This window comes from Malus domestica, chromosome 08 (genome assembly GCF_042453785.1).
Source record: "Malus domestica chromosome 08, GDT2T_hap1".
Classification (NCBI taxonomy): Eukaryota; Viridiplantae; Streptophyta; class Magnoliopsida; order Rosales; family Rosaceae; genus Malus; species Malus domestica.
This window is the reverse complement of record NC_091668.1, coordinates 4,635,220-4,652,263: the sequence shown is the minus strand read 5'-3', so window position 1 is coordinate 4,652,263 and position 17,044 is coordinate 4,635,220. Positions and strand designations below refer to the sequence as shown.

At 39.4% G+C, this 17,044-nt stretch overlaps 1 protein-coding gene and 1 pseudogene across 1 annotated transcript; both read left to right on the top strand.

Annotated features, from left to right (window-relative positions):
- Nucleotides 1-6,822: 6,822 nt before the first annotated feature.
- On the top strand, nt 6,823-12,017 carry LOC103440758 (glycine dehydrogenase (decarboxylating), mitochondrial-like). Its single transcript, XM_029106761.2, has 15 exons — nt 6,823-8,382; nt 8,517-8,762; nt 8,873-8,950; nt 9,037-9,137; nt 9,219-9,414; nt 9,549-9,674; nt 9,839-10,024; nt 10,101-10,214; nt 10,343-10,495; nt 10,625-10,813; nt 10,921-10,998; nt 11,080-11,205; nt 11,288-11,386; nt 11,473-11,590; nt 11,720-12,017. The coding sequence occupies exons 1-15, from the start codon at nt 7,132-7,134 to the stop codon at nt 11,806-11,808; spliced, it is 3,150 nt and encodes a 1,049-aa protein (XP_028962594.2). The 5' UTR covers nt 6,823-7,131; the 3' UTR covers nt 11,809-12,017.
- A 3,396-nt stretch (nt 12,018-15,413) lies between these two features.
- On the top strand, nt 15,414-16,699 carry LOC103440856 (glycine dehydrogenase (decarboxylating), mitochondrial-like; annotated as a pseudogene).
- The last annotated feature ends 345 nt before the right edge of the window (nt 16,700-17,044 follow it).

Here is a 17,044-nt window from a genome sequence, read left to right as displayed (position 1 = left end):
GCTCAACTAGAAGTAGCACATGTTGCGAGGCTGCTAGGCTCGTGGCTTATGTTGCCTTGGTTGGCTCGGCTTGTGGCGTTGAAGGTGAGGGAGTCCCTTTTATAGAATAAGGGCTCGCTCCTCAATACATAAGTGATGGGCTAAGAGTTGATGCTCGCAGCGATGCGGTTGCTCAACTAGCGGCGATGCTCTTTTAATGATGGTGAGGGAGTCCCTTTTATAAAATAAGGGCTCGCTCCTCAATACATGGATAATGTGCTAGAGTTGATGCTTGCGGCGAGGCGGTTGCTCAGCTGACGGCGATGCTTTCTAACGAAGGTGAGGGAGTCCCTTTTATAAAATAAGGGCTCGCTCCTCAATACATGAATAATGTGCTAGAGTTGATGCTCGCGGCGAGGCGGTTGCTCAGCTGGTGGCGATGCTCTCTAACAAAGGTGAGGGAGTCCCTTTTATAAAATAAGGGCTCGTTCCTCAATACATAAGTGATGGGCTAAGTCCCCCAAGTATTTTTTATGAGTGCTCTCTAATGAAAGTGAGGGAGTCCCTTTTATAGAATAAGGGCTCGCTCCTCAGTACATAGATAATGGGCTAAGTCCCCCAAGTATTTTTCATGAGGCCCAGTTGAGGCCCAATATATAGTGTATAGTGTAGTCCCCCAAGTCTTCGGTCAATAGAGTCTGTTGGCTGGAGACTTCAAATTGAATCCATGTATGGGCCGAAGTGGCGGTTGTTCGGAGGCGGTATTTGTATACCCTGCATTGAAGCTTTGTAGGTGAAGCTTTGTAAGTGAAGCTTTGAAGTTGGAGCTCTGTAAATGAAGCTTTTGAAGCTAGAGCTTTTGTAAATGAAGCTTTTGAAGATGATTGACATGAGTAATGCTCATGAATGTTTATGTTGATTGACATGAGTGATGCTCATGGATGTTGACATGAGTGATGCTCATGAATGTTGACATAAGTGATGCTCATGAATGTTTATGTATGATTGACATGAGTAATGCTCATGTATAATTTGAAGTATTGGGCATACTTTTGATCACCTGGTTGGTGGCATGAAGGAGAGTACGGGTTGTACATTTCATTACCTGGTTGGTGGCATGAATAGCTAGTTGCCAAATGATATTAGAGTACGAGTTGTACATTTCATCACCTGGTTGGTGGCATGAATGGCTAGTTGCCAAATGATATTTAGAGTACGGGTTGTACATTTCATCACCTGGTTGGTGGTAATAATGGCGGGTTGCAGAATAATTTTGGAGTACTGGGCGTACTTTTGATCACCTGGTTGGTGGTAATAGCGGCAGGTTGCCAAATAATTTTGGAGTACTGGGCGTACTTTTGGTCACCTGGTTGGTGCTATTTTGGGCTTATGGGCCTTCGCCCTCCATATAACATTCCAGCCCATTTATTTTGGGCTTTGCCTTTTATTTTTTTTTATTTTACTATTACCCTTTGATGGGGTTTATACAGATATCTTCGAAAGATACGAAAAATAAATTACATCATTCAAAAATAAGGAAAGTAAACCACATCACTCTGGTGGGGTGTTTATTCCTTGCTTTTGCCTTTTTTTTTTTTCTGCTTTGTTCCCCACTGCTTTTCTGCTTTTCTTGATCCTGATGAGTATGGCAGACAAGGAATGATAATAGATTTTAATACTAAGCAAAGAATCTTATCTCCGCTTTTGCTTTCTCTTTTTTCTGCTACATGGTCCACGAGTCCACCGCCAAAGCTCCATAATATTCTCCCACCCTTTATTAAGGTGAAAAATGAAGGGGCACGTGTCATGAAGAAAATCCCAGAACCCGTAGTGGAATGAGCACTTCTTCTTCCAGTGCGACGAGAGAAGGAAAAAGTTGCTTGTTAGGGATGATGGTTTCTTGTTCCAGTTTTAGAAACTCAGTCCGCACGTACTCCTTTACACTCATTGTTATGCTCAGAGGTTGAGTTCCTTAAAGCTTATCAAGCTTCTCTTCTGACATAGGTATTAAGTTGGCGAATGAAGCTGGAGAAATTGTTGTGCTTGAAATATTTAGGCAACAGGAGCTCTGAGAAATCAGCAGGAGACCATACTATAAATCCAGTGCCCTCTACATTCCATGACACAGTATTCCTCTTCCCACCATCATCTCCTCCGACATCTTGTTCTTCTAGCAGATCGAACGTCTTCAACAGAAACAGGGCGGCGTTTCTTGTTCGGGAAGAAGTTTCAGCCATGTATGGCTGGTAGCTAGCTTTTGAAACTTTTGTTTCCAGAGAGTTCCTCTTCTGACCTCCATTCTCGCAAAGAGAGAGAGACTGATACAACACGTAGAGCAAGTGCAACGACCATGCCACTCTCTCTAAACCCCATGCCACACATCGCAGGCTTTCGCTGCCACCATAAAGTTCCCGCGAATGCTCCACGATGACACGCATGAAGTTGACCTGAGTGGCGGCAACAGTGCTGACGGTTTAGGACTTGGAGAGAGGGGGCTTGTCCTGGGGAGACAGGACCGGGGTGAGGGAGGATGAGTGTTGTGGGGCAAAAGAAACGCCAGGCCTGGAGCTGGCGGCCATGAAGATGATGGGTCGGAGAAGACTTTGAAGTAACTAGATGTGGCTTTAGGCGGTTTCACATTTGTTGTTGCCGAAGCAGAATCAGTAACAGAAGGTGTTTTTACCTCATTCAACTTTCCAGCTCCCTCATAGTGTACCATTGACCGGACGTTGATAGGCTCTGCCACGATCTCAAGCATCAGACGGTAGCCTGAATTCTTCTTGCGTTTGCGTTTTGGGTGTGTGTATGGTGCGGCCCGGACTATACGACTTGGTAGGATGCATGATGATATGCCAAAGTTTGGCTTGTTGGGATTATCAGAATGGTTGGTGACTGGTGGGTCCCGATCAAAAACAACTTGAGCCATTGATGTTAGATCTGTGGTTGTTAATGAGAGATCAAAGTCGGTCAACATCTGATTTCTCTGTAGATTCACGGTGGAGGTCGTGAAGTTTTCACAATGGTGAGATGAAAAAGAAATGAAAGAGAACTGACACAGCTTTTCATGTCGATTCCCACAGATTGCGCCAAATGTTGATGCACAAAACTGGAGGTCTTGGAACAACGTAAATCCGATCGTGAATCCGCAAGTAATGTAAATAACACAAGATGTATCGTGGTTCACGCCAAGGTTTGTGATACGTCCACACTGATTATGTATTTATTTGAGGGAGAGAGAGCTCTAAGAGTGAGAGCTTTGAGAGGGGGTGAGAGGGCCTGGGAATTGGCCTCCCTCAATTGTGAGGGTGATGGGTCCTTTTATAGAATAAGGACTCCTCACTTATTACATATTTGTCCATTCCTTTATCACATAATTACATTTAAGTCCCCCGAGTATTTGTACGAGATCTAAATACGAGACCCTAAATATGGTATAAACAAAATCAATTAAGAACTCCATACTTCTCTTATTCTTAAATTCTCGATTCCTTACTTCCTCTCATTCTAAATAAGTAAAATATTTTCATATGTAACGGGCTGCGCTTATTGGATAAGAAAATTTGAAAAATAATAGGTCCAAAAGGAAGGTTATGAAATTTAGCCCAGAAGTGAATGTTGTGAAATGAAAGGAAACTTCATGGGCGGCTCATGTAGTCAAAGATGATCAAACTGAACCTACCTCATGACAGTGACCTCCTTCTCCTTTACCAACTTTAAGAACTAAAATGGAAGTTTATTACTTGCACCTACCATATATCATGATCACCTAAAACTTGGTGAAAATTCATCAATCTTTACCGACTCGAAAACTAGATTTTGGATGTCCTACATATGTAATTTCACATTTAGTCAATAGATACTTTGTCATCTAAACTATTAGGCAGTGAATTCGTACACATGACCTCAATTGTATGAGCGAATGCTCTTAATCAACTGAGCTATAAACTATTTGTTATTTTTTTCCTTCATGTTTTATTTGAGTTCAAACTTTATGCACCCAAAACTCTTTGTGGCCTCTCTTTGACATATCTACTTCAGTGACACGTGTTCTTTTGATTTAAATTTATCTTTAGTTTATACATTACGAAGTGAACCCCACAAAAACATGTGTACAAAATTGTTTTAAAAAGTAATGCCACAAATCTGTCCCCTTAACTTTTTAAGGAACACTTTGTATGCGGTCTCTAACCTATCAATATTCTTTAACTGAAATCTTGTTAGTTTTTAGTTTTTTATCAAAGTCCTGATATAAATGTAATAATGTATTTTTTATGTAGGTTACTATATATATATTTTTAAATTAAAAATTAAAAATTGTAATTGTTTATATTAAGAATAAAACCCATATTTTGTGGGATTAAAAATAATAAAATATAAACTATACACTCTAATATATTGTGTGTGTGTGTGTGTAATTGTTATTAGCCCTCCAAAAATCTCATTATACACTCCTCACAAGTGTATTTTTATTTCTAATTATAGCAAGTTTGGAGTACAAAATGAAATTTTTGGAGTGCTAATAGCAATTCCCTATACATATATATAAACATGGGTACATTCGTTAAAATTAACAAAAAAATATTATTGGATCAAAACATGGGTACATTCTTCAAAACCACAAAAAAAATATATATATATTAGGCTTAATAACATTAGTAAATTTCTTCAATTAAACTTAACATGGATACATTCTCTAATCAACTAAAAAGGAAAGTACCCATATAAGTTTAAAAATGGATTAAAAAAATTGAATGGATTTTATATAAAGAAAAATGGGTACATTGCATATTTTAAAAAAATGTGAGTATTAAAACCCTAAATCAATTACTAATTTTTATTTAAAAAAAATTATGCAAATGACATGTAAATTCATTATTATATTAATGTTAGGGACTTTGATCAAAATCCAAAAACTAATAAGGTCTTAGTCAATGAACATTAGTAACTAGGGACCAGATACTAATTTCTTATTCTTTTTGTTGAGGAATAAGTTGAAGAATTAACATTGTTAAGTGAGATTTAAATGAATGATCAGATATCAATAAATGAAATAGATCACAAAAAGATCACATAAAATTTTGAATACAGAAAATTTGAACTCGTTTTGTTTTCCCTTTTACAGCTTCCTACCATATAATGAGGACATTGAAACAATGTCCTTTTTTGCTAAGAATCAATCCAACAATGCCACTTAATGATAATTGAAACTATTCTATATTGTGATAAAACTGTAGATACCAATCATTTTCCACAAATACCATGATGCCACTGCAACCTAATTTGTACTCTCAAATGTACATAGTGCCCTTTGTAGTGGATTCCCACTTCCCAGGGATTAAAAACTAAAAGGCTGAGACCAAGTCCTAGATTCACCTACTCCATCAGGATTCCTAACATTAGCAAAAAACAATCTGGTCCGTTGATTCTGACAGTTTGACGGTCATTAATACACCAGACTAAAAAAACCGTCAAGTACTAAACCACAATAACAGCATCTGACTCAGTTCGGTTGAAACGTACATTGTCAGCCACAGACATCTTTTTCCTCTCAAGGATGATCCCCTGTCATTCTTTACCAAAATTACACACCAACCCCGGATTTAGATCTTCTCCGGACCTCAAGTCTAAGGATCAGAAAATCTAAACTTTTGGTCCATGTAAAAGAGGGATTAGAGCTTTTGATTTGTGTAAGGTAAGCTTATGAAATGAGTTACTAATGAACGTTATATTCAATTGAGTGATTCAAATTGTTTGATTCTTAAACTCCAAACAATAAAATTTCGAGTGAATTTCTGTCCCGCCAACCCACACTTCACCAAATACAGTTAGCCCCACCAAATAGTCAATCTGGCAAATAAATCACAAGATTGGAGTCGGAATATTCAACCAAATCTCCATTACCACAAATGTGATAATTCTTTTTGTCTTTCATCACTATTCATTAGCTTAGATCTAAAGCGTTTGGAAAAATCTTGAGTGCAACTGTGTGTATATTTGCATACATAACATAAAGAGAACGATATACATCTTGTTACACTTAAGTTCAAAGATTTGTAATATTACACGAGTCATAAGACTCATAATCTAACCCTGGATTAATTTTCATACTTTGTTCTCCTTGTGTGTGAGGTGATACATGAAGATAAGCCTATTGTGTTAGAGAATCTGCCAACAAATTACAGAAAAGATTCTCATATTCTCACTCCAAATCCAGCAGATATGCATCAAACACTCCATTGGTTCATGTTTTTTCTCCCTCCCTTCCTCCCTCAACACTATCTGGACAAGGCCATTCATTCAGATCCATTGAAACTCAATCTCCTTTCCTCCAATCCCTTCCATACATTCATGATTTTATGAACCATAATTTTCTATATTTTTGTGGATTTTTCATACCCTCCAAAAAAATTCTGTCCTTTTCTCAATAGGTGCCCAGTCGTCCAAGTCGTCCACCACCCACCACCACCACCAGATCTTGAAACTCCCATCACATTTTCTCCAAATTTAATATACATTATTATATTTAAAAAGGCAAATTTGTAACTTTACGTTTTTACACAATTTTTTGCATAATACTTGTATAGAGTTCAATTCATAATATATTTCAATGATCCAAATGGTATATCTTTTAAACATTTTGTCAAAGATCATGTGCATGAAAAATCACCAAAATTCGAACCATATGACTGTAGGAGTAAATTTAGTGTTTCTTTGTAGGATCTTATCTGTCAATTTCCTTCCCAACAAATGAATTTCTTAATAACTTTGTATTTGTCTAATTTTTTAGACAAGGATGATCTACGAATGATGTTTTAAAAAATAAATGGTTCGGATCGTTGAGATACAATACGAACCAGATCTTACAAAATGTCTGTAAAAAATGTATAAAAAATGATGTCACGAATCCGGCTCATATTTAAATATTCATATATTTATATATTGACAAAAACCTCCACTGATTTTGCTTATCAAAAACAAACCCACATCCTCCCCCAACCTGTGGTCTCATTCACTCCAATGGAATAACAGAGCAACAAAGAAAAAAAGCAACAGACTTTGAAATCATATTTTTTCCAAGTTTCTCACCAACCCAATCTGCATTTCCAGTTTCTGCTTTCTGGGTTTTGCAAAACGCAGTCGTTTTCAGCTTCCATGGAGCGCGCGAGGCGGCTGGCGAACCGGGCTTTCGTGAAGCGGTTGGTCTCGGAGGCCAAGCAGTTCCGCCAGAACGAGAGCTCTGTTCTGAGCTCCTCCACCTCCCCTGTTCTCTACGCACCGTCGAGGTACGTCTCCTCACTCTCCCCATGCTCCTTCACGCGCTCGAATCCCAGATCAGACTCGCTCCCCTCGAGAAACGCGTCCCACAATGCCGGGTTCCAAACCCGGTCGATTTCCGTGGACGCATTGAAAAGCAGCGACACTTTTCCCCGCCGCCATAACTCCGCCACCCCGGAGGAGCAGATTAAAATGGCGGAGTTATGCGGGTTCGATGGCCTCGACTCGCTGATCGACGCCACCGTGCCCAAATCGATTCGACTCGAATCGATGAAGTTTCCGAAATTCGATGAGGGGTTGACAGAGAGTCAAATGCTTGAACACATGAAGAATTTGGCCTCAAAAAACCAGATTTTCAAGAGTTTTATTGGGATGGGATATTACAACACACATGTCCCACCTGTAATTTTGAGGAATATTATGGAAAATCCAGCTTGGTACACTCAGTACACACCTTACCAGGCTGAGATTTCCCAGGGGAGGTTGGAGTCTCTGCTCAATTTCCAAACTTTGATCACTGACCTCACCGGCCTTCCCATGTCGAATGCATCACTGCTCGATGAGGGAACCGCAGCCGCGGAGGCAATGGCGATGTGTAACAACATCCAAAAGGGAAAGAAGAAGACTTTTGTCATTGCCAACAACTGCCACCCCCAGACCATTGATATTTGCAAGACTAGAGCTGATGGTTTCGATCTTAAGGTTGTTACCGCAGATCTTAAGGATGTTGATTACAGTTCCGGTGATGTTTGTGGTGTTCTTGTTCAGTATCCGGGGACTGAGGGCGAGGTTTTGGACTACGGGGAGTTTATTAAGAATGCTCATGCCAATGGGGTTAAGGTTGTGATGGCAACTGATCTGTTGGCGTTGACAGTGTTGAAGCCGCCTGGTGAGTTTGGGGCGGATATTGTTGTTGGTTCTGCGCAGAGGTTTGGTGTTCCGATGGGGTATGGAGGTCCTCATGCGGCTTTCCTGGCCACCTCACAAGAGTACAAGAGGATGATGCCGGGGAGAATTATTGGTGTTAGTGTTGATTCCTCGGGGAAGCCTGCGCTGCGTATGGCTATGCAGACAAGGGAGCAGCATATCAGGAGGGACAAAGCTACCAGCAACATTTGCACTGCTCAGGTACTATACTATTCTTTGTTTGATCTGTTTTATGATTTTTATTGGGGATGAACTGTTGAAAGTTTGAAATTTTCGATCAAATGATGGAATCATATATTTCAATTTGATTGGATATTTTTTGTTTTGTTTTATAGGCATTACTTGCAAACATGGCTGCCATGTACGCTGTATATCATGGACCCGAAGGCCTTAAAACCATTTCTCAAAGGGTTCATGGTCTTGCTGGGGCGTTTGCAGTTGGATTGAAGAAACTTGGAACAGTGGAAGTTCAGAGCCTTCCCTTCTTCGACACTGTGAAGGTTAAGGTTGCTGACGCACATGCAATTTCTGATGCTGCTAACAAGCTTGGATTAAATTTGAGAGTAGTAGACTCGAGCACTGTGAGTATTTTTTTTGTCTCTTGCATCAGTTATTTAACTAAATATTCTCTGAGGACAGAGGATGGAGTGTTTTTACATCACGAGGGTACTGAAAGTTAACTCCTTTTCAGATCACTGTTTCGTTTGACGAAACAACTACCTTGGAGGATGTTGACAAGCTTTTCAAAGCTTTTGCATTGGGAAAACCTGTAAGTATATATCTTTACCATAAAGATGATATTTGCAATTTATTATGAAGTGCATCCATTTAGTAAGAAATTTGTTTAATTTCCAGGTCCCTTTCACTGCTGCATCTCTTGCGCCAGAAGTTCAGCCTGCAATTCCTTCTGGGTTAACGAGGGAGAGCACATTCCTTACCCATCCGATCTTCAACTCGTATGTCCCTTTCCAGATGATTGAACTCTCACAGCCTACTATTTGAAAACTAAATCGACTTAAATTCATTCTCTCTATTAGGTATCATACCGAGCATGAGTTGCTACGATACATTCATAAGTTGCAATCGAAGGATCTGTCTCTATGCCACAGTATGATTCCCTTGGGATCTTGTACCATGAAATTGAACGCAACAACTGAAATGATGCCAGTGACATGGCCTAGTTTCACCGATATTCACCCTTTTGCTCCTACAGAACAGGCTGAGGGTTATCAGGTAGTTAAAAATGTTTACTTACGAATGAACTTAAACAGTTTCAAACTTTTTCCCCTGAATTTCTTTTTGTTACGTTGCTTTCCTTCATGTAAATAGAAATCTTATACCATATGCTGTGAAATAATAAATTTCAGGAAATGTTCAGAGATTTGGGTGACCTATTGTGCACCATCACTGGCTTTGACTCTTTCTCTTTGCAACCCAATGCCGGAGCTGCTGGAGAGTATGCTGGGCTGATGGTTATTCGGGCATATCATTTTGTAAGAAATCCTGAGTTTTACTTCTTTTGTTTTCCCTTTTTTAATATTTGTTAGCAAGCCTTTGCTGTCGAGCTCAATATGAGCACTTTAAATTAAAGTATTTGACCTAAAGGTTTATCCTTGTAACTAATCATGCTGAACCCTTCACTGGTTACCCACTGTAGGCAAGAGGGGATCGCCACCGGAATGTGTGTATCATTCCTGTCTCGGCACATGGTACGAATCCTGCTAGTGCTGCAATGTGTGGAATGAAGATTGTAACTATTGGAACTGATGCCAAGGGAAACATCAACATTGAAGAGCTGAAGAAGGCTGCTGAAGCAAACAAGGATAACCTATCAGCTTTTATGGTAAGAATCCTATGTCAAAAAAGATTTATATCATTTCAAAAAGATCGGAGAGATTTGACCATATTTCAAATTGTAGGTGACATATCCTTCAACTCACGGAGTGTATGAAGAAGGTATTGATGAGATATGTAAGATCATTCATGACAACGGGGGTCAAGTATACATGGACGGGGCTAACATGAATGCACAGGTCTGTATCTTATCCTATCCATGCTTGATAGTTATGTCCTTGAAACATAAATTCAAACAGTTTCTGCCCTGCAGGCTGTTTTCTTTTGCTGGCGCATGTCCAATCTAACAAGCTTTTTGTTCTTGCAGGTTGGTCTGACAAGCCCAGGTTGGATTGGAGCTGACGTTTGCCATCTCAATCTCCACAAAACATTTTGCATTCCACACGGAGGTGGTGGCCCTGGCATGGGTCCTATTGGTGTGAAGAAGCACTTGGCACCCTTCTTACCATCCCATCCTGTGGTAACTACTCTTAACGTTGAAGCTTTTCAACCGATTCTGTAAACTCAGAAATAATCAATTTGGTTTACATGAGAAACAATGTAATTCCTTACATGCTGGATGTCTAAGTTTTGTGCTATTGTACTGAAGGTATCTACCGGTGGCCTTCCTGTCCCTGACAAGTCTCAGCCACTCGGAACCATCTCTGCTGCACCTTGGGGCTCTGCACTTATTTTGCCAATCTCTTATACTTACATAGCCATGATGGGGTCCAAGGGACTCACTGATGCATCAAAGATAGCAATTCTGAATGCAAACTACATGGCCAAACGCTTGGAGGTTCCACTTTTCTTCTTCACTTTTGTATTGCTTTACAATTTGCGCTTATGGTTATACTCTATGTTAAATTTCCTCTGTTTGCTCATTTTGTCTGTCATTTCTTTCAGAATTACTACCCCATTCTTTTCCGTGGTGTCAATGGAACTGTTGCCCACGAATTCATTGTTGACTTGAGAGGATTTAAGGTATATTCTTGACATTTGCCTTGATTTGTCCGCATTTTTTATCTCTGTCTAATTGAACTCTGCTGCTTTTTTTTCCTGTAGAATACTGCTGGGATAGAGCCTGAGGACGTTGCCAAGCGTCTTATGGACTACGGTTTCCATGGACCAACAATGTCATGGCCAGTTCCTGGCACTCTCATGATTGAGCCAACAGAAAGTGAAAGCAAGGTACACCCCAACAGAAAATTTCCTTTGATTTTTTCTCTGATGTTTTTCTTCGAGTTCAAGTAATTATTTTTCTTGCTTGCAGGCCGAGTTAGACAGGTTTTGTGATGCTCTAATTTCCATCAGAGAAGAGATTGCTCAGATTGAGAAAGGAAAAGCCGATATTCTCAACAATGTCCTTAAAGTAAAGGCTCTGCTCATCTCTCTCCTCCAAGACTATAAGTTACTCATTTTACATAATTAAAAATGGTTTTTGAACTCCTCCTGCAGGGAGCTCCTCACCCGCCATCACTGCTCATGGGAGATGCATGGACAAAGCCATATTCCCGGGAATATGCAGCCTTCCCCGCTTCCTGGCTCCGTTCTTCCAAGTTCTGGCCTACCACAGGTATGCAATTTACACCAAAAATAAAGAAACTAGAATGGCATGGAAGTTGCCAGGTGTTTGCTATACTTCCATTTTGGTACTCTCTGATTGCTTTTATTGACGATTGAATTTCGTTAACTATTGTGTCAGGACGCGTTGACAATGTGTATGGTGACCGTAACCTCGTCTGCACCCTTCAACCGGAAGCAGTGGAGGAACAAGCAGCAGCCACTGCTTAATCTCCTCGGCTCGGTGCATTGAGCTCAACACAAAGTCTGGTCATGGATATGTTATGAAATCATCATCAATTTCTTCTTCTTACTCCCACATTGTATATAATTTCTTCAATATACCCTTTATATCTGGTGACATTCGTTTCCTATTTATGATGATGACAATTATCCTTTCTAATAACATGTTGCTAATTGCAACTCAGATGTTGTAATTATTTTTGCCCTTCTTCATTAGGTTTTGTTCCCAGTTGGGCACTGCAGTGCGTCGGCCCTCTTGCACCTAAGTTTGGATCTCCATCTTACGTTAGATTAGTTTAGGCGCCCGATTGCCGAAAACATATTTGAAAAAAAAAATCAATGTATATTATTTATCCTCACCGTCAAACGGATGAGGTTGAGAGGCTGTACAAAAACGTTAATTTTTGTGCATCTGAATCAATAACTAATAAACCTCGAATACAAAAATTAAATCAAAGTACAAAAAAATGAACAAATAATCAATATTAATCAAACAAGGCTGCACACGCATGCAATCTGCTACTTTTTGAAGATCTTGAGAAACTCGTCGAAGGTGTGGGTCGTACATGCAAGCTCAATTGGCCCGTCAATCTTTGAGTCGAACACATCCGGCTGCGACTTCTCGATGAGTTGTTGGAGAGTTGGATCCAAGAGATACTTCAAAGGAATCTGATATAGCTTTCGTTCTTGTCCAACGTACACATTGATATAACCTTTCTTAGGGGGCTGGGGCTTGCTTAAAGCTGTGTAACTTTTCTTGGAGTACTGGGACTTGCTCAACTTCTTGATGAACATACTCGTCTTTTCTTGAAGAATGTTTGAAAGATTCATTGTTTGTACTTCTCCTTGACTAAACGAAAGAAACAAAACTAGGGGTTTATGAAAGCTAGGGTTTAGTTGGAAACAGAAGAAACTGTTATAAACGAGAGGAAAAAAACTAGGGTTTTCTGAAAGCTAGAGCTAGTTGGACGTTAAGATATTGAGAATAGGGAAGAGAACAAACTGGAAGGTAAGAATTGAGAAACTAAGAAAGTCTAGCAATGTAAATATAATGAGTAAAAGCGGCAAGGGTTTCCAAATACTAGTCAGCAAGGGTTTCCAAGTTGGTCCAAAAAACCATAATATTCGGAACAAATTGATAAATAAGAAAACAATATCATAGGAGTATTGACCTTGTATTACTTGGGGACCAAGAATTCACAGTCATTTGCCCTTGGATCTGATATTAAGGGTTGAGATTAAAATAATAAAAACATATCCAAATTCAAGGATGGATGATCATTCACTCCTTGGTCACTAATTAAAAAACGTGGATGGATGATCATTCAAGGATGATCATTCAAGGATGATCATTCATTCCTTGGTCTCCACTATGAACTCTCAATAGTGGAGACCAAGTTTATGTCTTAGGTTTTTTAGTGAGCGTAGATATCAATTTCTTGGAGGAGTTTCAGGTATGTACAGTGTGGTATTGTTCTGATTACTTTTAGTGACAATTTTCGTTGATAGCTATACAGTATCTGGATGTGCGTGTTGACAATATGTGTGGTGAAGGCAACCTCATCTACACCCTTAGGCGGTGGAGGAACAAGCGGCAGCCACCTCTTAAGTCTTCAGCTCGGATTGAGAAAGGAAAAGCCGACATTTACAACAATGTTTTGAATGTTGTAGAACTTGAAAACATGTCTATATAACAAATCTCGAACACAAAAATTAATTGAAAATACAAAATAAGAAACAAATAATTAATGGTAATCAACGAAGGCAAGGCTGTGCAACGTATGCGAGCATGCAATCTACTACTTGAAGATCTTGAGCAACTGATCGAAGGTGTTGGTCGTACATGCAGGCTCAATAGGCCTGTCAATCTTTGCATCGAACACATCCGATTGCGACTTCTTGATGAGTTGTTGGAGAGTCCAAGAGATATACTTGGAAGGACCTTGATTTCGCTTCCGTTCACTACAAGAAATGTGAGCAACAGTAAAGAAAGTATTGTAACCTTTACTCAAACTATCAAGCAAAAGGCAGGTTTTTGGCATTTGAGATAAATTGTCACTGTAATGAAGTTAAGCTGTATTTATGAAATATAATTTATGTTGGTGATATTTGATATCATGAAATATGATTGAATTATGTGTTGGTTTAGTCTTGACAATTATCCTTGATAAAACTTATGTCCTTCCCCTAATATATTTTAGACCTTACATATTCGATACAAAATTAATAAATGGTAGAAGAGCAGAAATTGTGTTAGAAAAGCGGCATAATATTTTTATTATTCTTGTACACTTGTAAAGTTTCAAAATTTATTGTACAATAGAAGTTTATTTTCATTTTATTTTCATTTTTTCACACTGACCATGAGGTTATTTTTTTTCACTGTCCTCAATTCGAGACGTAACAAGCTTTTTCATCTCCTTGCTTTTTTTTTTATAGTTTTTTTAATAGTCCATTTATAGAATGAGTATCTTAATGAAATACTTTAGAGTCGGAGCTACCATATCAAATATCTTGTCTACAATGCGAGAGAGATTATATATTAAACTTAGTAATGCTGATCTAATAGCTTAGGATAGTTGCCTTCTCACTATACATGCGTTACAGCTATCAAGTTTTAAATTCTACAATACGCAAATCATAAATACAAAATCTACACAACATAAAAAGGAATGTTTTATTTCACCTCTCCATTTGAACAAATATTTTACAATCGTCGTATTCTCATTCTTAGTACGCATGAGTTACGTCTGTCAGCTTTTTAAACACACAATATCTTATTTATAAATACACAATAAATGCATGTTTTATTTTACACCTCTGTTTCAAACAAACACTTTACACTCGTCGTATTTTCAGTATGCAGATCTACATGTGTTACAGCTGTCAAGTTTTGAATTATATGATATGTAGATCATAAATACCAAATATGCACAACAACAAAAAAAAAAGAAAATAGCGGTGAGGCCCACTTTTCTTCTTTCTATGTTTTGTTTCACCCCTTCATCTAAACAAATATTTTACGGTCATCGTATCCTCATTCTCAGTATACATGTGTTACGTCTGTCAACTTCTTAAACACACAATATCTTATTCATAAATACACAATCAACACAAAAGGAAAGATGTTTATCATCTTACTATCTTATCACTATTTGAAGAATGAACATATAAGATGAAGTGAAGTCCACTTGCATAAGGCAAATGCCATTGTTGGTCCCAAAGAGCCATAAAACACCACCATCTTGGATGTTCAACATCTCCACATTCAATCTCATCACACAAAATCAACGGTTAGGATCGAGTGAAGTCTATGGTAAGAAATTGTGGGACTCACACTAGAGGGAGAGTTCTCGCACTTGACTTGGGGGATGAGGAAAATATAAAGGTCGTACCCAGTGCACAAGGCTCCCGCTTTACGCAGGGTTTGGGAGAGGTGAATGTCGGCTAGCCTTACCCCCATTTATGGAGAGGCTGCTCTCAAGTCTCGAACCCGAAACCTACCGCTCATGGACGAAGGCACTTGCCGTCGCACCAAGTGCGACCGGGATGAGGAAAATATAAACAAACAAAAAAATTGTGCCATTGTACACATGGTATCTACCAGTGGCCCTCCTGCCCTCGACAAGTCTCAGCCACTCGAAACCATCTCTGCCGCACCTTGGGCTCTGCACTTATTTTGCCAATCTCTTATACTTACATAGCCATGATGGGGTCCAAGGGACTCACCGATGCATCAAAGATATCATCATAGCTATTCTGAATGCAAACTGCATGGCCAAACGCTTGGAGGTTCCAGTTTGCTCCTTCACTCTTGTTTTGCTTTACAATTTGAGCTTACGGTTATACTCCATGTTAAATTTCCTCTGTATGCTAAATTTGTCTGTCATTTCTTACAGAATTACTACCCCATTCTTTTCCGTGGTGTCAATGGAACTGTTGCCCATGAATTCATTGTTGACTTGAAAGGATTTAAGGTATATTCTTAGCATTTGCCTTGATTTGTCCGCTTTTTCAATCTCTTTCTAATTGAACTCTGCTGCTTCTTTTTTCCTTGTAGAATACTGCTGGGATAGAGCCTGAGGACGTCCCCAAGCGTCTTATGGACTACGGGTTCCATGGACCAACAATGTCATGGCCAGTTCCTGGCACTCGCATGATTGATCCAACAGAAAGTGAAAGCAAGGTACAACCCAACAGAAAGATTTCATTTAATTTTTTTCTCTGATGTTTTTCTTCGAGCTAAAGTATATTAGTTTTTCTTGCTTGCAGGCCGAGTTAGACAGGTTTTGTGATGCTCTAATTTCCATCAGAGAAGAGATTGCTCAGATTCAGAAAGGAAAAGCTGATATTCTTAACAACGTCCTTAAAGTAAAAGTTCTGTTCATCTCTCTCCTCCAAGAACTATCAGTTACTCATTTTAAATATAAATGGTTTTTGAACTCCTTCTGCAGGGAGCTCCTCACCCGCCATCACTGCTCATCGGATATGCATGGACAAAGCCATATTCCCGGGAATATGCAGCCTTCCCCGCTTCCTGGCTCCGTTCTTCCAAGTTCTGGCCTACTACAGGTACGCAATTTACGCCAAAAATAAACTACAATGGCATGGAAGTTGCTAAGTGTTTGCTATACTTTCATTTTGGTGCTATCTGATTGCTTATATTGACGATTGAATTTCGTTAACTGTTGTATCAGGACGCGTTGACAATGTGTATGGTGACCGTAACCTCATATGCACCCTTCAACCGGAGGCAGCGGAGGAACAAGCAGCAGCCACTACTTAGGGCCAGTTTGGGATTGTTGTGCTTTTAAAAAAACTGCTTCTACTATACTTTAAGAATAATCAGCTATAAAATAAAGTTGATGAGCGTTTGGTTAATTGAATTTTAAAAGAGCTTTGAGTATGAAAAGCAACGCAAAAGCATTTGGTAAAAATTAATGTTAAAGTGATATAATTGTATACAATCACAAATGGACATAGTAGTAGTAGGAGTGGGGGCGACGACAACAGTGATGGTAATGGTGGTGGTGGTTGCGGATATGGTGGTGTCGGCGGTGGCGGCAATGATAGTGGTAATGGCAATTGTGGTTGTGGTGGCAATGGTGGCGGTTGCGGTAATGGTGGTGACAATGATGGTAGTGATGACAGTGGTGGAGATTGTGGTTATGGCGGTGGTGGTGACAAAGGTGTGAGGTTAGTATTTGTAGTGGTAGGTGGTGAT